Source organism: Mizuhopecten yessoensis, unplaced genomic scaffold, assembly GCF_002113885.1.
Source record: "Mizuhopecten yessoensis strain PY_sf001 unplaced genomic scaffold, ASM211388v2 scaffold4899, whole genome shotgun sequence".
NCBI lineage: Eukaryota > Metazoa > Mollusca > Bivalvia > Pectinida > Pectinidae > Mizuhopecten > Mizuhopecten yessoensis.
In genome coordinates, this window is record NW_018405777.1 from 315,186 (window position 1) to 335,389 (window position 20,204).

Below are 20,204 nucleotides of genomic sequence, written 5' to 3' on the forward strand. Positions count from 1 at the left end.
AGCTTATGTCATAATTATATAAGAAAAATAAAGAATGAATATGAAAAATATTAATAAAAAGATCTGAAAAGAAGGATGTTCATTTAAAAAGTCAATACAAATAATTAACATCTGAAAATTAATTTGAATATATGGAAATTGAACTGTAAAATTTGCTCTAAAGACAAAATTGATGATGAGAGTTTATTTAAAAAAATGACCAAATGTTTTGAATGATTACCGGTATGCAATATTGAATATTCATCAAATAAATGAGGCATTATTTGAGGCAGGTTTTATAACAGTGTACGATTTATCCTAGCCAATTCTCCTGTGGTGAATGCTGATTTACTTTGTATTGGTACAATATACATAGTTCGCCTGGCATTGATTTTGCTGCACAGGCAGAAAGCCAAGCTTAGAGCTAGCTGTTCTATGACTGGTAAGCTTCAGCCAGAACACAAACGGGTTTAAAATCTCAAAACATGATTACTATTTTAAAAAAAAGAATATATTGAAAATCAGACATAGTACTAATATATAATTGTGGGTTTGGTGGTAGGGGATACATAGATTTCTGATTTTTAACGAAGATGTTTTTTTTGTTTTTTTTACAGGTTAAGCTAACAATGCATTATCTAGCTCAGCCCCTATCTCATTAATCATATGAAAGACATAGCCCCTTGGGCATATCAACTTACTGGGTAATGAATATTTTGTTGACAATATTTCCATCAGCTTTCATCAAATGTTGCTAAAACAGAACTTCTTTTGGGGTCCTATTATTTTCTGCTTTATTAATCTCCTTGTGTCGATGACATTGCAAAGTTTTTCAATTGTGCGGACAAATTGTGTTCATTTTTTTGGGTTTACAATGTTTTAAAAAATATCTGTGTTATTTGTGTTTTATGAAATTGTCTGCCTTTATGTAATAATCATCTCTTTCTGGCATTCATGCATTGATGGATGACAGATATCTTTGTTTTTGTCTGATCCTATAAAAAATATTAATGGGCTGGTAAAATCAATATGGAATACTACACAGTTGACACAGGAATCCATGAATTTTGTATTAGTGTCGGCGAATATTTTTAAAAATCAATTTTCCGGAGTTCATTACATGCTTCTTAAATTAGGGTTTATAATAGAAATGAGATTCAAATCAAATCAAGCAATTTTAAATTTCCAGCTTTTGGGGAAAAAAAATCATTAGATTATTTTCTAAGCCTATCTGTGTTGCTGTCGTAAGTCATTTCTCCAATATTATTCATACAATCATTACAGAAGTGTTTTTGATATTTACATACAGAGATAAGTAATAAATAACACCATAATTATTTTGAGAAATCAATCGTAATTAAGTTAATATTATGTCGTGGTAGCATTGTACATGTCATTCTCGACCAACTAGTTACAGAAATTGCTTTGTTAGAACTAAAATTTTCTTATAGCCTTGTTAGCTGGAAAACAAAAAATCTGAATCATTTTTTATAGATACCTAATAAATAAACTAATTTACATACTTGTGAATTAACACAAAACTACAAAGCTTGTGAAAAAAACACCTGAAATATTTGTCAGTTTGTAGATTAATTCCTCAATTTAAATTGGTTCAGTTGCAAATTATATGTTGCAAGTTAACTAGGCTTTTAGTAGTTGGTTAGATCTATAACATATTATGTTGTAGGAAATATGTATGGTGCACACAGCTGTTAGCTCCACAAAAATGATCAATAGCTGGTGGTGTACAACTGGCTTAGGTCAGGGGAGGTAATCCAGAACAAAGAAATAAAATCATCACACAAAAACAGCTTTTACCAGATTTAAAAGCCCTCAAACATACAAAAAACCAGGTATTACCGGTATTCCTTTCAACCCTAGGTAACTTCAATGGACTCTACCATGCACTTATTGAGATGAGTCCACTATGGTCTACAGTGGTGAAAGGGTTAAAAACCAGAAACAAATTGTCAGTTGTACATGTATATGGATTTTTAAAATGGAAAAAAAAACGTGTTTAAAGCTAGATTTTCTGTGGAGGTTTATGAGAAATACAAATATTATGAACACTAATGTATAAACTTGATAGAAAGTCTCCTTATACTATTTGGCGTTTATTAGACCCAATCTTGAATAAGCCTGTAATGGTTTAATAATTGCAAACAGGATGAAAATGATCTATTGGAATCAATTCAATAAGAGTGTCTAGACTGTTTAAGGAAAAGTATTTATAACCACACAACGTGCAAGGAAGTTGGTACAGATAGGCTTTAATCAGGACAATATAATCAGCAATGAATTATATTTTTTCAAAAAATAGTTTTCCCCATGAATGACGTCTTTATCAAACAAGCACTGTCTATAATATTTCAAAACTTACGTAATTTGAAAAGGTTAGCATGGAAATAAATATGTAATCTTTCAAAACTTAATCAGTTGTAAAGGTTATAATGTCATTATTATAATTAGTTAAGCACACAGACATTACAAACATTCAAATTCACTTTTATATATAAGGGTTCAAAGGAATTAAATAATTTATTTAAAAATTGTGATCTACTTGTTCACAGGTGAAACATCTGATTAATGTTAATTTTCGTAATTTATGACACAGTCTAATTGTGACAGGTATGTAATAATAATAATTATTCGAGGTTCTTATATACCTCTTTATCACAACCTAGTTGGTAGGTCGTCTCAAAATGGTTCACAAATTATAATCCGTGGTTTTTAGGGCCTTCGCAACCAGCCAATATCTTTCTCATCTCCCTCGGGAGCATACATAATGATGGTAAATTAGCACTCTATGTAACCTTATACACAAGTGGTCTCAATGGAAGACAGGTTAGAAATTATCACTCTAAAAAAAAAGTTATTTTTTTATTAAACAACAAGACAGAGACCACATTATTGGGTATAATATGATTTGTTTGGCATAATAAACAAAACTGTAATCTTTGTTTACGTTGTTTTCTGTCATTGCTTGTCTTCATGGTGTTTGTTTTGAGTATTCAGCCACTTTGATTATGTTTGTTGTTGAGTTGTTGTCTGTCCTGGGTGGTCCTTATAAACAGGTTTGACTGTAGAATGATGGTTGTTGTTTTGAGTTGTCTGTCCTGGGTGGTCCATATACACAGGTTTGACTGTAGAATGATGGTTGTTGTTTTGAGTTGTCTGTCCTGGGTGGTCCTTATATACAGGTTTGACTGTAGAATGATGGTTGTTGTTTTGAGTTGTTGTCTGTCCTGGGTGGTCCTTATATACAGGTTTAACAGTAGTTTTATAATGCAGTTTGTTTCATATTTGGCACAGAATCCATCTGATGTTGATCACTGAGAAGAATGGAGGAAGTAGAAGTGACGGTTCACAGCAACTTGCCTGAGGGAGAGCCGCAGGGCACATTTCACATTATTTTAAACGAAAATTCTAAGGTCAGTGTTCTGATCCGTAAAGTTTGTTCAGACAACGCTATTCCACTGAAGAGTTCGTATGTGCTGCGAAACAAAGACGGACATGAACTGAATTGGTCAACATCAGTCAAGGAAAATGTTCAGACCAGTGGCAAAGAGTTTTATCTTTGGAACACAGGTAAGGAAACATATAATTTTGTTCTATTATGACGTCTTAGATTTAACGAGGCATCATGATGTCATACATTTTGAGCAAGATGGTCATAACTTGAAACAATCGTTGACATTCGCCCTTGAAGAAGGCCAGGAGGCCTATGATTTTTAGGTCACCTGAGCATTAGCTCAAGTGACCTATAATAATTGCTATCAGTCTGTCATGCGTCGTCCGTTAACATTTTACATTTTCAACTTAAGCTGAAATACTGGCAAAGGGATTTCATTAATATTTCATGGGAAGGTTACTGACAACTCCCTGACCAAGTGTTGTTATTTTTCGGGTCGATCAGAAATCCAATATGGCTGCCAAGGCCGCCATTTTGAAAAACTATTTCAAACTTAAAGTCAAGTTGTGCGGGGCCGATTGAACTGAAACTTTGTAGGATGATCAACTCATGGTCCTGACAAAATGTTGTTATTTTTCGGGTCAATCAGAAATTCAATATGGCTGACACGGACACCATTTTGAAAAACTATTTCAAACTTAAAGTCAAGTTCTGCTAGGCCGATCTAACTGAAACTTTGTAGGAATGATCGACTCATGGTCCTGACAAAGTGTTGTTACTTTGCGGGTCTATCAGAAATTCAATATGGCTGACACGGACGCCATTTTGAAAAACTATTTCAAACTTAAAAGTCAAGTTCTGCTAGGCCGATTGAACTGAAACTTTGTAGGAATGATCGACTCATGGTCCTAACAAAGTGTTGTTACTTTGCGGGTCTATCAGAAATTCAATATGGCTGACACGGACGCCATTTTGAAAAACTATTTCAAACTTAAAGTCAAGTTCTGCTAGGCCGATTGAACTGAAACTTTGTAGGAATGATCGACTCATGGTCCTGACAAAGTTTTGTTAATTTTTGGGTCGATCAGAAATACAATTTGGCTGCCATGGGCGCTATTTTGAAAATACCTATTTCAAACTTAAAAACAAGTTCTGATAGGCCGATCTAACTGAAAATCGGTCTAGGAAAGATCAGCTCAAGGTCCTGACAAACTTAAGTTAACGTTATACTTAACAATTTTTTACTCAAATTGGTACATATTTCAACAACAAAAATAAATACTGTAGGACTCAGGTGACCGTTAAGGCCCATGGGCCTCTTGTTTGTTTCTGCAATATTGTTTCTTTTCACATATTTTATTAAAAAAAACACCTAATTTGTGGAATTATTCTTCCGTGGTTTTATGCTTGTAAAGTAGAAATACAAACTAAGCTCTAGTTGTGATTGAAGCACCTTATGCTGATCACAAACCAGGTAATCTTAAACACGATCCTGATCCCAGTATTATGCCTTTGTGAAGTATGAAGACTTCCATGATAATCAATACATGTATTTGTCATTTTTTGTCAATTCAAAACATATAACATGTAAAAAAAAAAATCATCTGCAGAAAACATCATTTTTTTACCACTCATTTATTGCTTTCCTTTCGTACTGGAATTTTGGAAATTCCAAATTATCTGGGTTCGAATGGCTTTTGTTTATCTGGGATGATATACCTATGATTTGTATTGAAGTTAAGGTTACATGCTACATTTGTAACTTATGCTACTTTACAGATCATACCTGTTATTTGTGTTAGAGTTAAGGCTATATGCTACCTGACACATCATACCTGTTATTTGTGTTATGTTAAGGTTATATGCTACCTTACACATCATACCTGTTATTTGTGTCAGAATTAAGGCTATATGCTACCTTACACATCATACCTGTTATTTGTGTTATGTTAAGGTTATATGCTACTCACACATCATACCTGTTATTTGTGTTAGAGTTAAGGCTATATGCTACCTTACACATCATACCTGTTATTTGTGTTATGTTAAGGTTATATGCTACCTTACACATCATACCTGTTATTTGTGTTATGTTAAGGTTATATGCTACCTTACACATCATACCTGTTATTTGTGTTATGTTAAGGTTATATGCTACTTAACAGATCATACCTGTTATTTGTGTTAGAGTTAAGGCTATATGCTACCTGACACATTATAACAGTGATTTGTGTTAGAGTTAAGGTTATATGCTACCTGACATGTTATAGCAGTGATTTGTTTTAGAGATTAGGATATACACTAAATACCTGTGACCTGAATTAGAGTTAAGGCTATATGCTACCTTACATATTAGTAAGTTTATATAATATGCTCCTGTCATACACCCATAAGCACTAATGTAATTTGTATTAGGTAATTAGAAACTTTTAATTAGTCAGATATTCAGAAATGCGTACGAATTAGAGTGTTACTCTATGTATGTCATAGTTTTCAGATTTGACATAGATAATTTACCAAATTATCATTTATCAAAGATATTGGGCAGGGTTGTTGAAGGTGACTTATATGTGCCCCTTTGCCCCCAGCAGAATCAGAAGATTTCTTGGATAAAAAACCAAGAATAGGCATGATGTGCCCCATTAGAAGATGGTAAATGGGAACTTATGGGGGGGCCCCTTGAAGAATGTTGGGTGTTATTCCTTGACTTCTATCTACTTAGGGGATATTGAATTGACTAACATTGATCTGCTGGCCCAGTTGCAATACTTGGGACTTTTATCTTCTCTCTCTATTTTCGGCATTGTGTCCTTAAAAGTCTCCCATCTACAATAGGCACTTGCCTGAGGACAATCATTCTTTTTTACTAAATTCTTGTATCAATTTTAAAGAAAGGTGTTTGTTACAGTATCTGGTTTATATAGATCTAAAAAATGTGAAAAATATTCCTGATGGAAAAACATGTGTCAGATTATTTTTGAAATGAAATTATATAATCGTTTATTCACGAGAATGATATCGGTTGTGTAAGTGTATATTTTATCTACATGAGATATCTACAGTGTGTAGGGACTTATAGGTAAACAACTAGTTCTACACTCCCCTCCCTACACAGCCTTCACACACCACACATACAAACAAAGCCTGGCCCATGTCAGGTCATAAATTTTGTGACCCTTGTGTTTACTCCCAAATATTGTTAGTTTCCTGTGACAGACGGCCAGCTTACCTGACCAAAAACGTTCTGCCCTATCTGAAGGTGTAAGCTTACTCCAGATCTCGGTGATCTGATACCATCTGAGTGTTCTAAGATTAGGGCATTTAAATTCACCACATAATCCCTAATTGTTTCCTCTACTGTTTAAACGAGACTTGTCGGAGATATATGACACAAGAGTTTTGGTTTTGTGGCTGATTTACAGTGTGTGTTTTTTTCATTGTTCCACATTTAATTCTGTCTTAGTTCATTTCAGGATATTTAATATCCTTAACGACAATGGTTATTCAACCATTGCCAGATACCAGAATTTTTTTTCAAGTAAACTATTATAAAAAAATATATTATGATGAAGTTTATTTATAGAATCAATTTTTACAACCAATAAGATAGATAACAATTAGAAATGCAGTGTCTTATCAGAAAAAATGTGATTGGGTTTTTTGGCAGATTTTAATAATAAATACAAAATTTGACACTTTTCTGATACGGATTTTTTTTCTCAAATTATTTATCCAATATTGATATCAAATAATTTTATCCAATTCAGTAAAAATATTGATAATAGAAATTTCTTTAGAAACATACATGATAGTTTATAAACCTGCAAATACACTATATGACATCAAGGTATTGTTATGGCTATGGAAAATGATATTGTTGTGTTGCAGTTTTAAACCGTTAATTTGCCTCATGCATATATATATCGTAGATATTCGAGAAATGATCAGGAGGCCCGACAGCGATGATTAATGAAATTCTGTATTGAATACTACAGATGTCATTGATAATTTGATTATCGCTTTTAGAAATACACATTTTTAAAACCGATAATTATGGCGTGCGGTTGCCTCCATTTCGTAGCTGTGAAAATATCTTTAACATTCATGAATCAAAGGTATATTTAGTCAGATCAATAGAAAATTTTTAGAAAGCGATATTATACAATTCCTGGAGCTGGCGTTCACATCAGATATAAATTGTATTTCCTATTGATTTTGAGTCGGGTTCGGCTTGGAGGACTAGAAGATGGTTCTATACATATTTATTTCATCCTTGTATCCTGTATAATGATGTCAATACAGAATTGTCGGTTAGTTTATGATAATAGTATAGATGACAACATTGGTAATTCGAAATGTGGTGAAAACAACAGAATCAATACCAATGTAAAATTAACGGCCATGTTTAAATCTTTTTCTCATTCTCAATGACAAAGCAGTTTGTGTTGTAAGCTGTGTCTGATGTTTAACCAGGGCAAAACAACGAAAGAATTGTGATAAATTTTGACTTCAAATTACGTATTTAAAGAAATCGAATGGTGGGTTAAGGAGAAATTGGAAAATGTTGAGATTGTACTTATTGGTTGATAAACTTGTAGATAACAGGTGTGACATGAATTTTATTTTTATAGTTACTCACTTGTAATATTAAGCATGGCAAAGAATATTGGAATTTTGCAAACTTCAGATGTGTGTCTTCTCATTTTCTCTGAAGCACCGGAAAGAAGGAGAAAGATAGATTAGTGTTTTGAACGTTCTGCTCTGTTTTTATGTTCCACAAGCTAAGTTCGAAAATGATATTCATTGAGCTCTGTCCTTCTGATAACACACTGTGTCTGTCCAGGATCTTGTGGATAAATGTCATCCTTAACATTGGCCTTTTGACAAGAAAATGTCAAATCCATTTGTTATCTATTTTGTATAAAATTACTGTAAGAATTTGGTGCTGAATTTAAAAACTGTCCGGTACTCCTTATTTGACTTGTGAGTTATATCAATAAACTCATTTTTAAATCAGTCACCCCTGAAATTTCATAATGAACTATTCCAACTTTTGAATTGGAAGAGTTCAAATGTGTCTTTAGGGGATGAATGAGTTAAACGCCCAAGCTAGGATGATTCCAAGTTTAGATGCTTGTCATAAAATAATGCTTTGTTTGTTTTTAATTGAACAGAGCTGATAGCAGAAAGGAGTGTCCCTTTCGAAAGCAAGAATAAAATCTGTGTATATATAAATTAATTTTCAGATTGAATTTAGATGAAATTTTGTTATAATTATATATATATATATAACAATAACATGTTTAGAACCTCAATTTGATTTATTCAAACTTTATGAGCAAGAATGAATGGATTAGGATTCACAGCCAGTGTAAGTTAAATGTTTACATAAAATATATTGACTCACGTTACATTTACAAAAAAAATAAAGTTTTAAACAGAATCATTCCTGTCAGCTTGGAATGAGTGTGACAAATTCACCATGATTAAATTTTTTCTGCACATTTTGGTTTAACCTAACAGAATTGGTTTTATTGATCCCACTTTGTCTAACGATATTACGATTGAACAGGTAACAATTTATTTTCTATTCAGAAGAGAAACGATTCTCCTCAGCTATATTTACAGCACTCCGGTCTTTGTAGTAGGTACTTAAGGGTAGCGTGTATGTAGGTCACGCTCCGATTGTTAGGATAATGCTATCTTTAAACATACAAACCATTGTCCAGGTTTCAACACGTTTAAGTAACTATGAATTTAGCAGTTTCTAAAACCTTGTCAATAACTCATAGCCATTCCGAGGGATGTCAGTTACAGCGCTAGTGTAGATATCGTTTAACTAGATATAGTCAAAATTGTTGGTTTGATTTTTTTTAAAATTTGTAATTTGTATTTTTAAAAATATTTTGTTGATACAATTACAGAATATATTGCTAGATAGGAACATGATTTCTATGATTTAAGAGATAGTTTTAAAATTGAGCTCAGAAATAAACCCTTGTTAATTTTACAAATATTTTTTATTATTGGTTGTTAAATTTTCTGTTTGGTAGACTGTACTTGTTTACTGATATGTCCCGTGTATGTAATTTTTTCGTACCCTGAATCTTACTTATTCAACCAGAATTTTAACACATTAATGCCAATTTAAACACTTTACAGAAACAAATTATATTGAATTATTCATGTATTTGACAATGATGTGGTATAGATATAGATATAAGCTATATGATAATCATGATATATTGAGTTCCTTATTGAGTTGATTCAAAACAAGGGGGAAAATCTCGATGAAATAGAGCTAAACAAAAAATGAAAAATTCTTGCTTATATGCCAGAGGCAATTTATGAGTAAGTGGATTTTTACCTGATACAAACTTGGTTTTCACTGATGACTAAGTATCAGAAAAGCCTACATATTTATTTATGATTGATAGAATTGATGGAATATTGTGTAAATAAATGTACGTTTTTATCAATATTGTTATAAGTGGTGTCATGGAGGAGCTAGACCCTGTAGGCATATCAGAGGTTTTGAAATCTATCAGACCATTACATCAGACAGTTGGTCCTTAGGTCATATATTGACACCAGTGGCAGTTAAAACTGAAGAGGTCCACACCAATATTTATCATCACCGTGATCTGTGTCAATATTGTAGGTACATGTGCATGATAAAGGGATTGGTTTAAACATAGAAAAACATACACATGTTCAAAATAATGCAAACGAAAATACTATGGCATTCTTCAACAACAAACATCTGTGTTTGTAAATATATTTATACAAATATCTTTATCACAGAATACTGTTACGTTTCCAGAAGTTTTATTAAAAATATTTTTCAATATAATGGAAATATATTTGTACAAATATCTTTATCTTTAGAAAACTATTAAAATTCCAGATTTTTTTCTGAAATATTTATTTTATGTTTATTTGAATAATTCAGGTGAAAAGATGAAATGTATTTGTACAAGTATCTTTATCTTAAAAAACTATTAAAATTCCAGAATTTTTGATAGAATATTTCATCTATGCATATTTACATAATTGAAAATATTGAAATACATTTCAATGGAAATTTATTTGTGCAAGTATCCCTATCTGAGAATACTTATCAAAATTCCAGAATTTTTATTCTATTTTTTTTTCAATTTATATTTGCAAAATTAGGATGAAATTTTAATTGAAATATACTTGTAAAGGTATATCGTTATCAGTGAGTAGTGTACTCGCATATCAAATGAAAGTATGTTTTCATTGTATGTGTAAAAGTGTGTGGTACATGTATTGATACAGAGCCTGCATGTAGCTTGATGTCTCCTTTTCAAATATTTGAAAGAAAACTTATTAGCTTTAAGAATAGGGATAGAATATAGGGTGACTAGAAAATTTGTTGATTAAATCAGATATATTATTGTGTATTGCATATCAGAATTGAAATTGTTATGGTATTTGGTTTAAAATATTGTCTTTATTTTATTGGAATAGAATTTGTTATGACATTTTTTGTTTGTAAAACACATTTTGTATTTATTGCGTTGTAATTGTGTTGCTTTTTTTCAATTAAGTCTTTAATTAGGAAGATAAGATAATGAGGGCTCTTCAGTTCCTTTGCAGATTTACCATATTTTTATGCAATGTCAAGGAAATAAATCCTGGTCCTTCCTTGTATCATAATTAATGTCCCTGAAACAAGCTACGGTCGCACACAACATGGGTGTGTAGACTAGCAGACTGGTATAAGGGAGATAACTCAGTAAATTCTGTATTATTTACACTGATCATTTGAATCCACCTTAGACTCAATGCTGTTCTGAAAGCTACTGTATATTTGTTTTCTTATTTCCTAACAAGATGTATATTGACATTTCATTTCCTTAAATCCAAAAGAAAATGAACAAATTTTGTAAACCTTAATTATCAATTTGTATGCCCCCGCCATAAAATGAGGGGGGGGCATGTAGTGTTTCCCATGTCCGTCCCGCCCCATCCCGATTCAATGTCAACACTACTATTTATAAAACATCAAACTAATTTCACATGGTGACGGGAGCATTCATGTCTTACAGACATTTTCTAGTTTACCAAGAGATTCCTGTTAAGAATGACAACTTTATTGTTCTACACGAATATAACAATATCTGAAAGAAATGTTTGAATATATTCTTTTCATGAAATGAAGTGTATGTCTCCAGGTAAATTCTTATAATTTCCACACCTAATTGCATAAGGTTGATTACATAATTTAGACAATGTTTGGATTACTGTAAACGTGGACATTTTCATGCGTGAAAATATTCACTTTGTGACCGTTGAAATCGATCAAGGTGAAGAATTGTTTATGTTTGCGATCTATATATGAAATATACCTATAATCTGTATGATATTCCAATAAATATTTGTTTGTGGATATTTTCGTGCTAATTTACTTAAGGCGAAAAACACGGGCATTTCCACAACACGAACAATTTCCACTTTTACAATACCTGGTAGTTGACTTATAATGTCGGCTTTGAGTGTTTTTAGCTCACCGGGTCCGTCGTCCGTCGTCTGTCGTCCGTCCGTCAACAATTTCATTAAACGACTTCTTCTTCTTAACCACTGATTGGAATTTAACTAAATTTGACTGGAAGCATCCCTAGGTGGTGTTGATTCAAAATTGTACAAATGGTTGGGCTGACCCCCCAGGGGGCTGAGGGGCAGGGCCAAAAGGGGGCAATTTGGCTATATGGCATGCCTTAAGCGACATCTCCTCTGGAACTAAGAGATGGATATCAACCATATTTGACTGGAAGCATCCCTAGGTGGTGTGGATTCAAAATTGCACAAATGGTTGGGCTGACCCCCCAGGGGGCTGAGGGGCGGGGCCAAAAGGGGGCATTTTGGCTATATTGCTACCAACGACTTCTTCTGTAGAACTATGCACTGGATATNGGCTGAGGGGCGGGGCCAAAAAGGGTTATTTAGCTATATTACTTTAAGCGACTTCTTCTCTGGAACTAAGAGATAGATATCAACCATATTTGACTGGAAGCATCCCTAGGTGGTGGGGATTCAAAATTGTACAAATGGTGGGGCTGACCCCCCAGGGGGCTGAGGGCTGGGCCAAAAGGGGGCAATTTGGCTATATTGCTATAAACGACTTCTATCCGTAGAACTATACCATGGATATTGATCATATTTGGTCGGAAGCATTCATGGGAGGCAGGGATTCAAAATTGTACAAATGGTGGGGCTGACCCCCCGGGCTAAGGGATGGGGCCAAAAAAATGTATTACTTGGAAATGGTTGAGATCCCCACTATATAACCATATATATAATTGCTGAGTATAAAGAGAGGAATGCACATTTGCTTCCAGGATGAACCTAGGGTCTGGCCCCACCCTTGGAGACTTAACCCTTGGGTCATAACTTTGAAACGGTTAAGATCCCCACCCCAAAACTATTTATAAAATTGTTGGGCATAAAGAGGAGAATGCAGTCATGATATTAGAATTGACCCCAGGGTCTTCCCCACCCTTGCAGACATAACCCCTGGGTCATAACTTTGAAATGGTTGAGATCCCCAACCCAAAACTATATATACAAACACTGGGCAAAAAGAGACAAATGCAGTCATGATATTAGAATTGATCCTGGGGTCTGGCCACAACCCTAGGGACCTAGTTTCTGAGTCACAGCTTGGAAACAGTTGAGATCCCCACCCCATAACCATACATAAAATTGCTGGGCATAAAAAATCAAATACAGATAGGCTACAAGGATTGGCCTTGGGGTCGGGCATATTCCCTTGGATCTAATTTGGAGAATATTTTGCCATGATTGCTTAGATATCCAGGTGAGCGATACAGGCCCTTTGATCCTCTTGTTTTCAGGAATGGCACACATGTTTATTCATTGATGTCGGTATTGATGTAAGACTAAGGATTAAGGTTCTGATTCGTTTTGTAGCAGAGGAGGTGACAACAACGGGACGGAAATGTGACTGTAACATTTGGTGGTTCATTGGCGGGATAAGTCTGGTGATCGGCATCCTTGGTCTCATAGCCATCATAATCATGTTTCTTCAAAACGGGAAAACGGAATATGAGGTATTTAATCTTGATGAAACAAACTGTTAAATTGTGGCAATCTGGCTTTTTCTATCAAATGTTATCAGAGTTGAATTCAGCCATATATACCTACCATTACTGCTTACTAAATATATAATGTATTCTCCGTGTTGTCTATCTATTTTCCCTGTTCATGTGTGAAAAGTAAATGAAGGCAAAAGAATTTCTGGATTTACAGTATTTGAAAAGTGTTCAGAGTAGTGATTAACTGGGTAGGATTCACCCCTGAAATTTCAAAATGAACTATTCCAACATTTGAATTGGATGGGTTCAAATGTGTCTTCAGGGGTGAATGAGTTAATGTAAAAAATGAAAAATGAGTTGTCTCTCCTTTTACTCAGAATTTTGTTAATCCTTGTTAAATTTACAGCAAAATTTTTTTTTTCAATATTTTGTGGTATGTTTTTATACACCTATCACGTGAGTGGGTAGGCAGGTTGGCTGGCACACATGGTGTCCGCTTGATATTTCGAGTTATTTTTAATGGATTAACTTCAAACTTTATAGGAAGGTTATATTAATTACTGTGAGAGCTCAAACAAATCGATAACCACCAGTCTTCTCTTCACTACATATTCGAAACAAATAACACAACGAGCAAATCACATTTGCCTGACCAGCCTGTCGCGAATATAGTGCAGTCGGCGTTTAATTTTGCAAACATAACAAACAATATGTATGAGCTTGTACAGAAGCTCCACACGCCACTTACGTGAGCGAAAAACAATCGCTCCTAACTCGCACACTGCGCCCACCCGTGAACGTCTCGGACGCTCCATACGTGTATCCCCATCGCAGATGTACTCGCTCGCTCAGGAAAAACTGGATATAGCACCCGGAAACCTGCGTCCAAACGGCAGAAAATAATTTCCCTCTGGAATAACAATTATTTTCCTTGCGATGTACATCTCCGGGGCGGCACAGAACCAGTACCAGAAAAAACAAAAACCCACCAAAAGGCGAACGCACAAAGCGACATAACAAAACAACTACCGTACACCCACAAAAACACCCCCCGCTATGTACGAAAAACCCTATTGTAAAGCGCGCCCTAAATTTCCGCCAATCCGAAAACGTGTCACCTATCAAACGGGACGGATATAAACTGTAAATGCGATGCTAAATTTTGTGTTTGACCGCACTGGTAGAACGACAGCTAGAGAATGAACTCACCCCGTGTACGCCACGAGTACACCGGCCCACTGGCCGCACGTGCTGCTCGTGCCAGAGAAGACAAATAATTCCCTCTATACTCCGAACCCCGGGAATATTTAAGTCTTCTCTTCACTACATATTCGAAACAAATAACACAACGAGCAAATCACATTTGCCTGACCAGCCTGTCATGAATATAGAGAAAATCACAAAGAAAGGGCAAGTAGAAAACTAGGTAAAAACATTTCAAATGCCGAATTTTACAACCCTAATTTTTTCGTTACAGCTAAACGTTTCTGAAGCGAATCTGCCACGTAACCGTCTTTGCTGAACTCGCTTTTCCAGCGACCGTGCCTCTTAAAACATCGGTCGTCGACTCCGTTATTAGCGGCTGTCGTAGCCCCTCCCGCTCGAAGCGAATGCAAGCCTAACTTAGCTTCACCGGAGACCAACCTCAATCTTTTGAGCATTGCCTCCTTAGCTCCTGTGTAGCTGAGTGCTTTGTTTTTGTTAATAAGCTTGCATGTTTTTCCGGAGCGATAAACTTGTTTAAACAAAAAATCTTCCGATCCCAGACTAATTTCTGCCGATTCTATGTACCTTAATAACATCGAATATGGGCAAGCGACCGTGATGCCCTTACTTATCACTACTTCGTGGCCGAAACGATACTGGTCTGTTTTGCTCTTCCTAATGACTAACGTTAAGTATTCGCCGAATAACTTCACGTCGGAACAACGTAAGCTACTAAGCTCGTTAAAACGTAAAAACCCAGAGAAACAAATTAAAAGCATTGACAAATCTCGTACTATCAACAAGTCGTTTGATTTAGAATATGTCCCACACAAATTAATCAGCATGTCACCGGTAACCGGTTCCTTCTTACAAGTCGGCTTCCTGGCTACACGTTTGGATGTTTCCACCAAGCTCCGAATGAATGAATTAGTTGTAGGGTCGGGGTGACCGCTGATATTGTGCGCCCATTTGATGGCATACGTCGCTGATGACACCGTAGAAAATGTGGATCCGTTATCTTACAAATAGCTCAAATACACCGCTACGTGAATCGGTGATGCAGGAAGGGCTGAAAAACCATGAGCCGAAATAAGCTGCTCCCACCTTCTGAATGCGCCATAATACTTTGAGTTTGTGCTTATACTCCTACTCTGTAACAGCCTACCAGCCATACCCTTTGCCATCTGGTGCAGAGAGGAACCTTCCGCGATGCCCGAGGCCTCCAATGCGTCGTTTATCGACTTCTTCAATCTTATGCCTGTTAACAAAGGGAAACAAACGTATAAGCGTAACGTATACGTGAACCGGAAACCACTGTCCTAAAATACTATCCTAAAGGTAATCATGTCAAAACCCAAAACACTCCTTCCGAAACACCCGTTTTCCCCCCTCCCCCTTGAGGTGACCTCCGTGTTTGAAAGCAGACGATAATCTGCGATAAAACCCTCAAACGCCCCTTCGGGGCATAATATTGGCCAGTATGCCGCGCTCTCCCATAGCGGGACAATCAGAGTCCCGTGGGCCCCCTCGCATTTCATTTTAGATATAACCTGACAAATGAGCCTTGGGGGTGGCACTAACCAGTTGTTTACCCCCTGCCATGTAACTGTGAACGAATCCATGGCTTCGGTGCCCAGGCACCATCACCTGGAATTAAAACGTATGCACTTGCTATTGTAATCCGTAGCAAAACGATCAACTAGGTGTGGCCCCAGCATGCCTCACATAAATCAAACACCCATGCCTGTACTGACCAGTCGTCACAATCCTTACACCTGCTTAAATAATCGGCAGTTTCGTTTCTTTCCCTAGGTAGCCATTGCGGAGTGATGTCTATGCTATTTTCGTGACACACGTCATTTACTTCGCATGCTATAACTTGTAAATCTGATTTTCTACTCCCTGTTTTCACTATGGAACAAACGTTCTTGTTGTCAGTCAATAACTTAACATGCTTACCTCTGATCGAGTCTACCTTGTCAAAGATTACCCTTTTCATAGCCTCCAACTCCCTCCAAGTTGAGCTATATGTTTTCTCTCTTTCGTTCCACGTGCCTATTGATACGCGGCTGTCCATGTGGCACAAATCCCCTACTGAGGGGAGACTTACCTCTTGACCCTGTGAGAGTGTCACAGCTGCCTCGATGTCGCTGACTGCGTGACCACCACGAAGCCCCCCTCCATGAGGGATGGAAATTATACTACTTCCGTGCGGTGGTCCCTGGTTCGGAACACTCTTTAAATGTACCTGACCCCCTGAGGGTCGACCCATACCAGAGGAACCAAACAACTGGCTATCCAAAAAAAACCTGGCACCCGCGGTGCTGAGCCCTTGACCTCCACGAGGTCCACCCTCGCTCGGGGTACTGCGAAACTGGACTTCCGTAAGCTGACCCGCGCCGGGTCAGGCAAACTGCTGGCCTCCTGAAGGCCGCCTAGCCCCTGAGATAAACTTTCGACCCCCCGAGCCGACCAGGGTACTATCATCAAGACCTCCTGCAGGTCGCCCCTCATAGGGATTACTACTGTAGAATTTACGTGTATCTGCAATCCTACCTGTGTCATCCACCAAGGGGGACACCACTGCTGTAACAAGCGCCACGCCTTCATGCGATATGTCTGTGTCAACATGGTCCGTGTCTAACGGTAAACTTTCCCATGTGCTACATACCTGTGTGTTGCGTACGACATCACATTGGACTGGTCTATCTACATGCTGTAGGTAGCCCCCGTATTCTTCTCCGGATGCGTCGGTGCAAACCACAACGTCACATTGTTTCGCCACGTGTTCTTTTAACTGTTACTGTTACCATTACTGTTAAAAGTTTGTAAGTTAAACAACCAAAACTCAATTTCATCTAAGGCCCCGGGTGTGAGCATAACACACGCGTTCCAACTAGCTCTGGCCGACACACACCTGTATAGCTTGCGCGTGCGAAGTCGCGCTAGTGGACCGACCACACCCTGCATTGATATGATTCGACCAACGATGCCTGCCACGTGCCTAGCTGCGTAAATAAGCCTACCGCTCTGGGTTACCTGTGTCATAGTACCTGACAAACAAAACAAAAGCCTGTCAATCCGCTCCGACGTGATTCTAACCATGCCCTCCTCCATCGACCACGTGTATCCTAACCACGTGGCGAACTGTGACGCCACCCACTGGCATTTGTTTTCGGCTATCACGAAACCGTAATCTGTCAGTTCCTGCCTGACGTACCTGCTAGCCTCGTTGGCTCCGCCCTCTGTCTGATGACCTCCTATACCGTCGTCCAGGTACATGGCCAACCTATGGCCTGACGCGCGAATGGATTTGACCACCTGTCGCAAAACTTTGGTAAATATGTAACCCGCCGTCGCTATACCGAAAGGGAGAACATTGTAGACGAATGTTAGCGTTTTGCCATCGATTGCGTACTCGAAACCTAAAAAAGTGCGATGTTCGGGGAAAATCTTAATATGGTGATATGCCGATTTGAGATGAAACGTAAACAGATAATCGCCTGTTTGAAGCATTTCCCTAGCTACTCTAACATCATCGTATTTGAATCTGAATTTATGCAAGAACGGGTTAATGTGCCTACAATCCAAGACGAGACGTGGCTTTCCGGATCTATTGTACGCTACCGTTAACGGATTTGTGACCCGGGTACCTAACGGGACTTCTGAGACGCAACCCAGTCTTAATAATTTTTTAATCTCTGTCGCGACGAATTCGGGGTTATCTCGTGACGACTTATTATTATGCATGTGCGCATCGGGTGGTATCTCCCTGAACGGAATTTTATACCCTCTGCCGATGATTGACAGTACCGTCTCGTTAGTACCTTTGTCCAACCAATGCCGTATGTTACCTTTTAATCTACCAACCGGTGAACTATCGATGTCCGAACATTTACCGTTATGAGTATCGGAATCGACCGCATCCTCGTGCTGACCTCTGACCTGTACAGGCTGGGACGAAATCTCGCCCACCCTTACCTTGTTCCCGGTGAACGATTTGAACCCCTGTGTAATAAAAACTTTACTTATCTTATAGCCCGGCGTATTTACTGTGGCCCCTGAGGTTCCCGGACACTCCTGTCTCCAATGGCCCATCTTTCCGCACCCAAAGCATGTGCCCGGCCTGAAACCGCTCCGGGGAAGGCTATTGCCCATCTCCTGCATTGAGATGACGTTAACGTTGGCGGGGGGTCTCGTTGCTGTCGCAGCACGGTTGTACGGAGCGTACCTGCCCCTGCCCCTGGTCGATTTAGCTTTTAAAACCTTAGCTTTTCTGTTAGCTCTGGTTTGGGCCCGGTCCATCTTCTTCTCGTCTTCGGAGTCGGACACTATGGGGTTTAGTATATATTCGTCCACAGTTTTCCAACCGCCCTCTGAACTGTCGGCTAACTTTACAAGCTTATTGCGATAGTCTATCATAGCCATACCTTCCTCAATAGAAACTCTGGTGGCATCGCCGTCCGTAGTCGCGGTGTGAGCAGCCTCCGCTATTTTAGCCCGCACTTTCCCGTTGAACTTATGCTGTTCCTCACAACTCCTGCTCTTGAACTTGTAGGTGTCCGTGTTTAGGATAGTTTGCTGTATTTTTTCAGAATTATCATTCATCTTCTTTTCAAAGGAATTCAATTTTAAAGAAATTAAATTGTCCAAGTGAGATAGCATCTCGTTTTGTAATTATGTAATTGAGCTGAGACCTGCGCAGATTCCTGAGTACGAAGATCTTCCTCCATTTTGTGTTTGACCGCACTGGTAGAACGACAGCTAGAGAATGAACTCACTCCGTGTACGCCACGAGTACACCGGCCCACTGGCCGCACGTGCAGCTCGTGTCAGAGAAGACAAATGACAGGCGTTTTATGTACTGCTTTGCGGTAACCTTGTTTGTGATATTGTATATTTACAGTACGGAGTAGTGATGGATGCTGGGTCCAGCCACACAACCCTGTATGTTTACAAATGGTCCGGCGAGAAATACAAGGACACGGCTCTGGCAGTGCAAGCAGATTTCTGTAAAGTTTCAGGTAAGGGACGAGTGCCGGTATAGTCATAGAAAAATAAAGAATTGAAAAATTGGACTTATACTCAAATTAGGTAAAAATCCAAGATGTGTAGGATCCCCAAGTGTGATATACCTGTAGCAGTGAGGAAACAGTTCAAGCATTGAGTGCCGTCTTTTCTGCTTTATTTTAAAATAGTTTTTTTCACAGGCTTTCAGTGTGTCTGAACTAGGTGTTTTTTTCTCAATAAACATGGTTGATTTAAGCTTCTGAACTAGGTGTTTTTTCTCATTAAACAAGGTTGATTTAAGCTTCTGAGGTTTTTATTGGTGTTATATTGTTAAGCAAGGTAAATTATGTAAGCCTAGAGGGTGTTTTCCAGTTCTCACTAGAAACCAATATCAGGCCAGTAATCTGTCCACATTAAATGAACAATTCTGGGTCAACAGGTAAAACTGGTTGGTCATAAGGCCTGGAGCATTTTAATGGTTATACTTGGGGTTTTCTGGGGGTGGGGGGGGGTGT

General features: G+C 37.6%; 1 protein-coding gene across 4 annotated transcripts in view; it reads left to right on the top strand.

The window, feature by feature from the left end:
* LOC110450013 (ectonucleoside triphosphate diphosphohydrolase 1-like) overlaps window positions 1-20,204 on the top strand; it is a 67,604-nt gene that overhangs the window by 24,784 nt on the left and 22,616 nt on the right. For all 4 annotated transcript variants that reach the window (XM_021497212.1, XM_021497213.1, XM_021497215.1 and 1 more), the window contains 3 exons: window positions 3,292-3,567; window positions 13,349-13,488; window positions 19,586-19,703. In XM_021497212.1, the coding sequence (XP_021352887.1) occupies window positions 3,321-3,567; window positions 13,349-13,488; window positions 19,586-19,703 (505 nt within the window). In that variant the 5' untranslated portion in view covers window positions 3,292-3,320. The remainder of the gene's footprint in view (window positions 1-3,291; window positions 3,568-13,348; window positions 13,489-19,585; window positions 19,704-20,204) is intronic.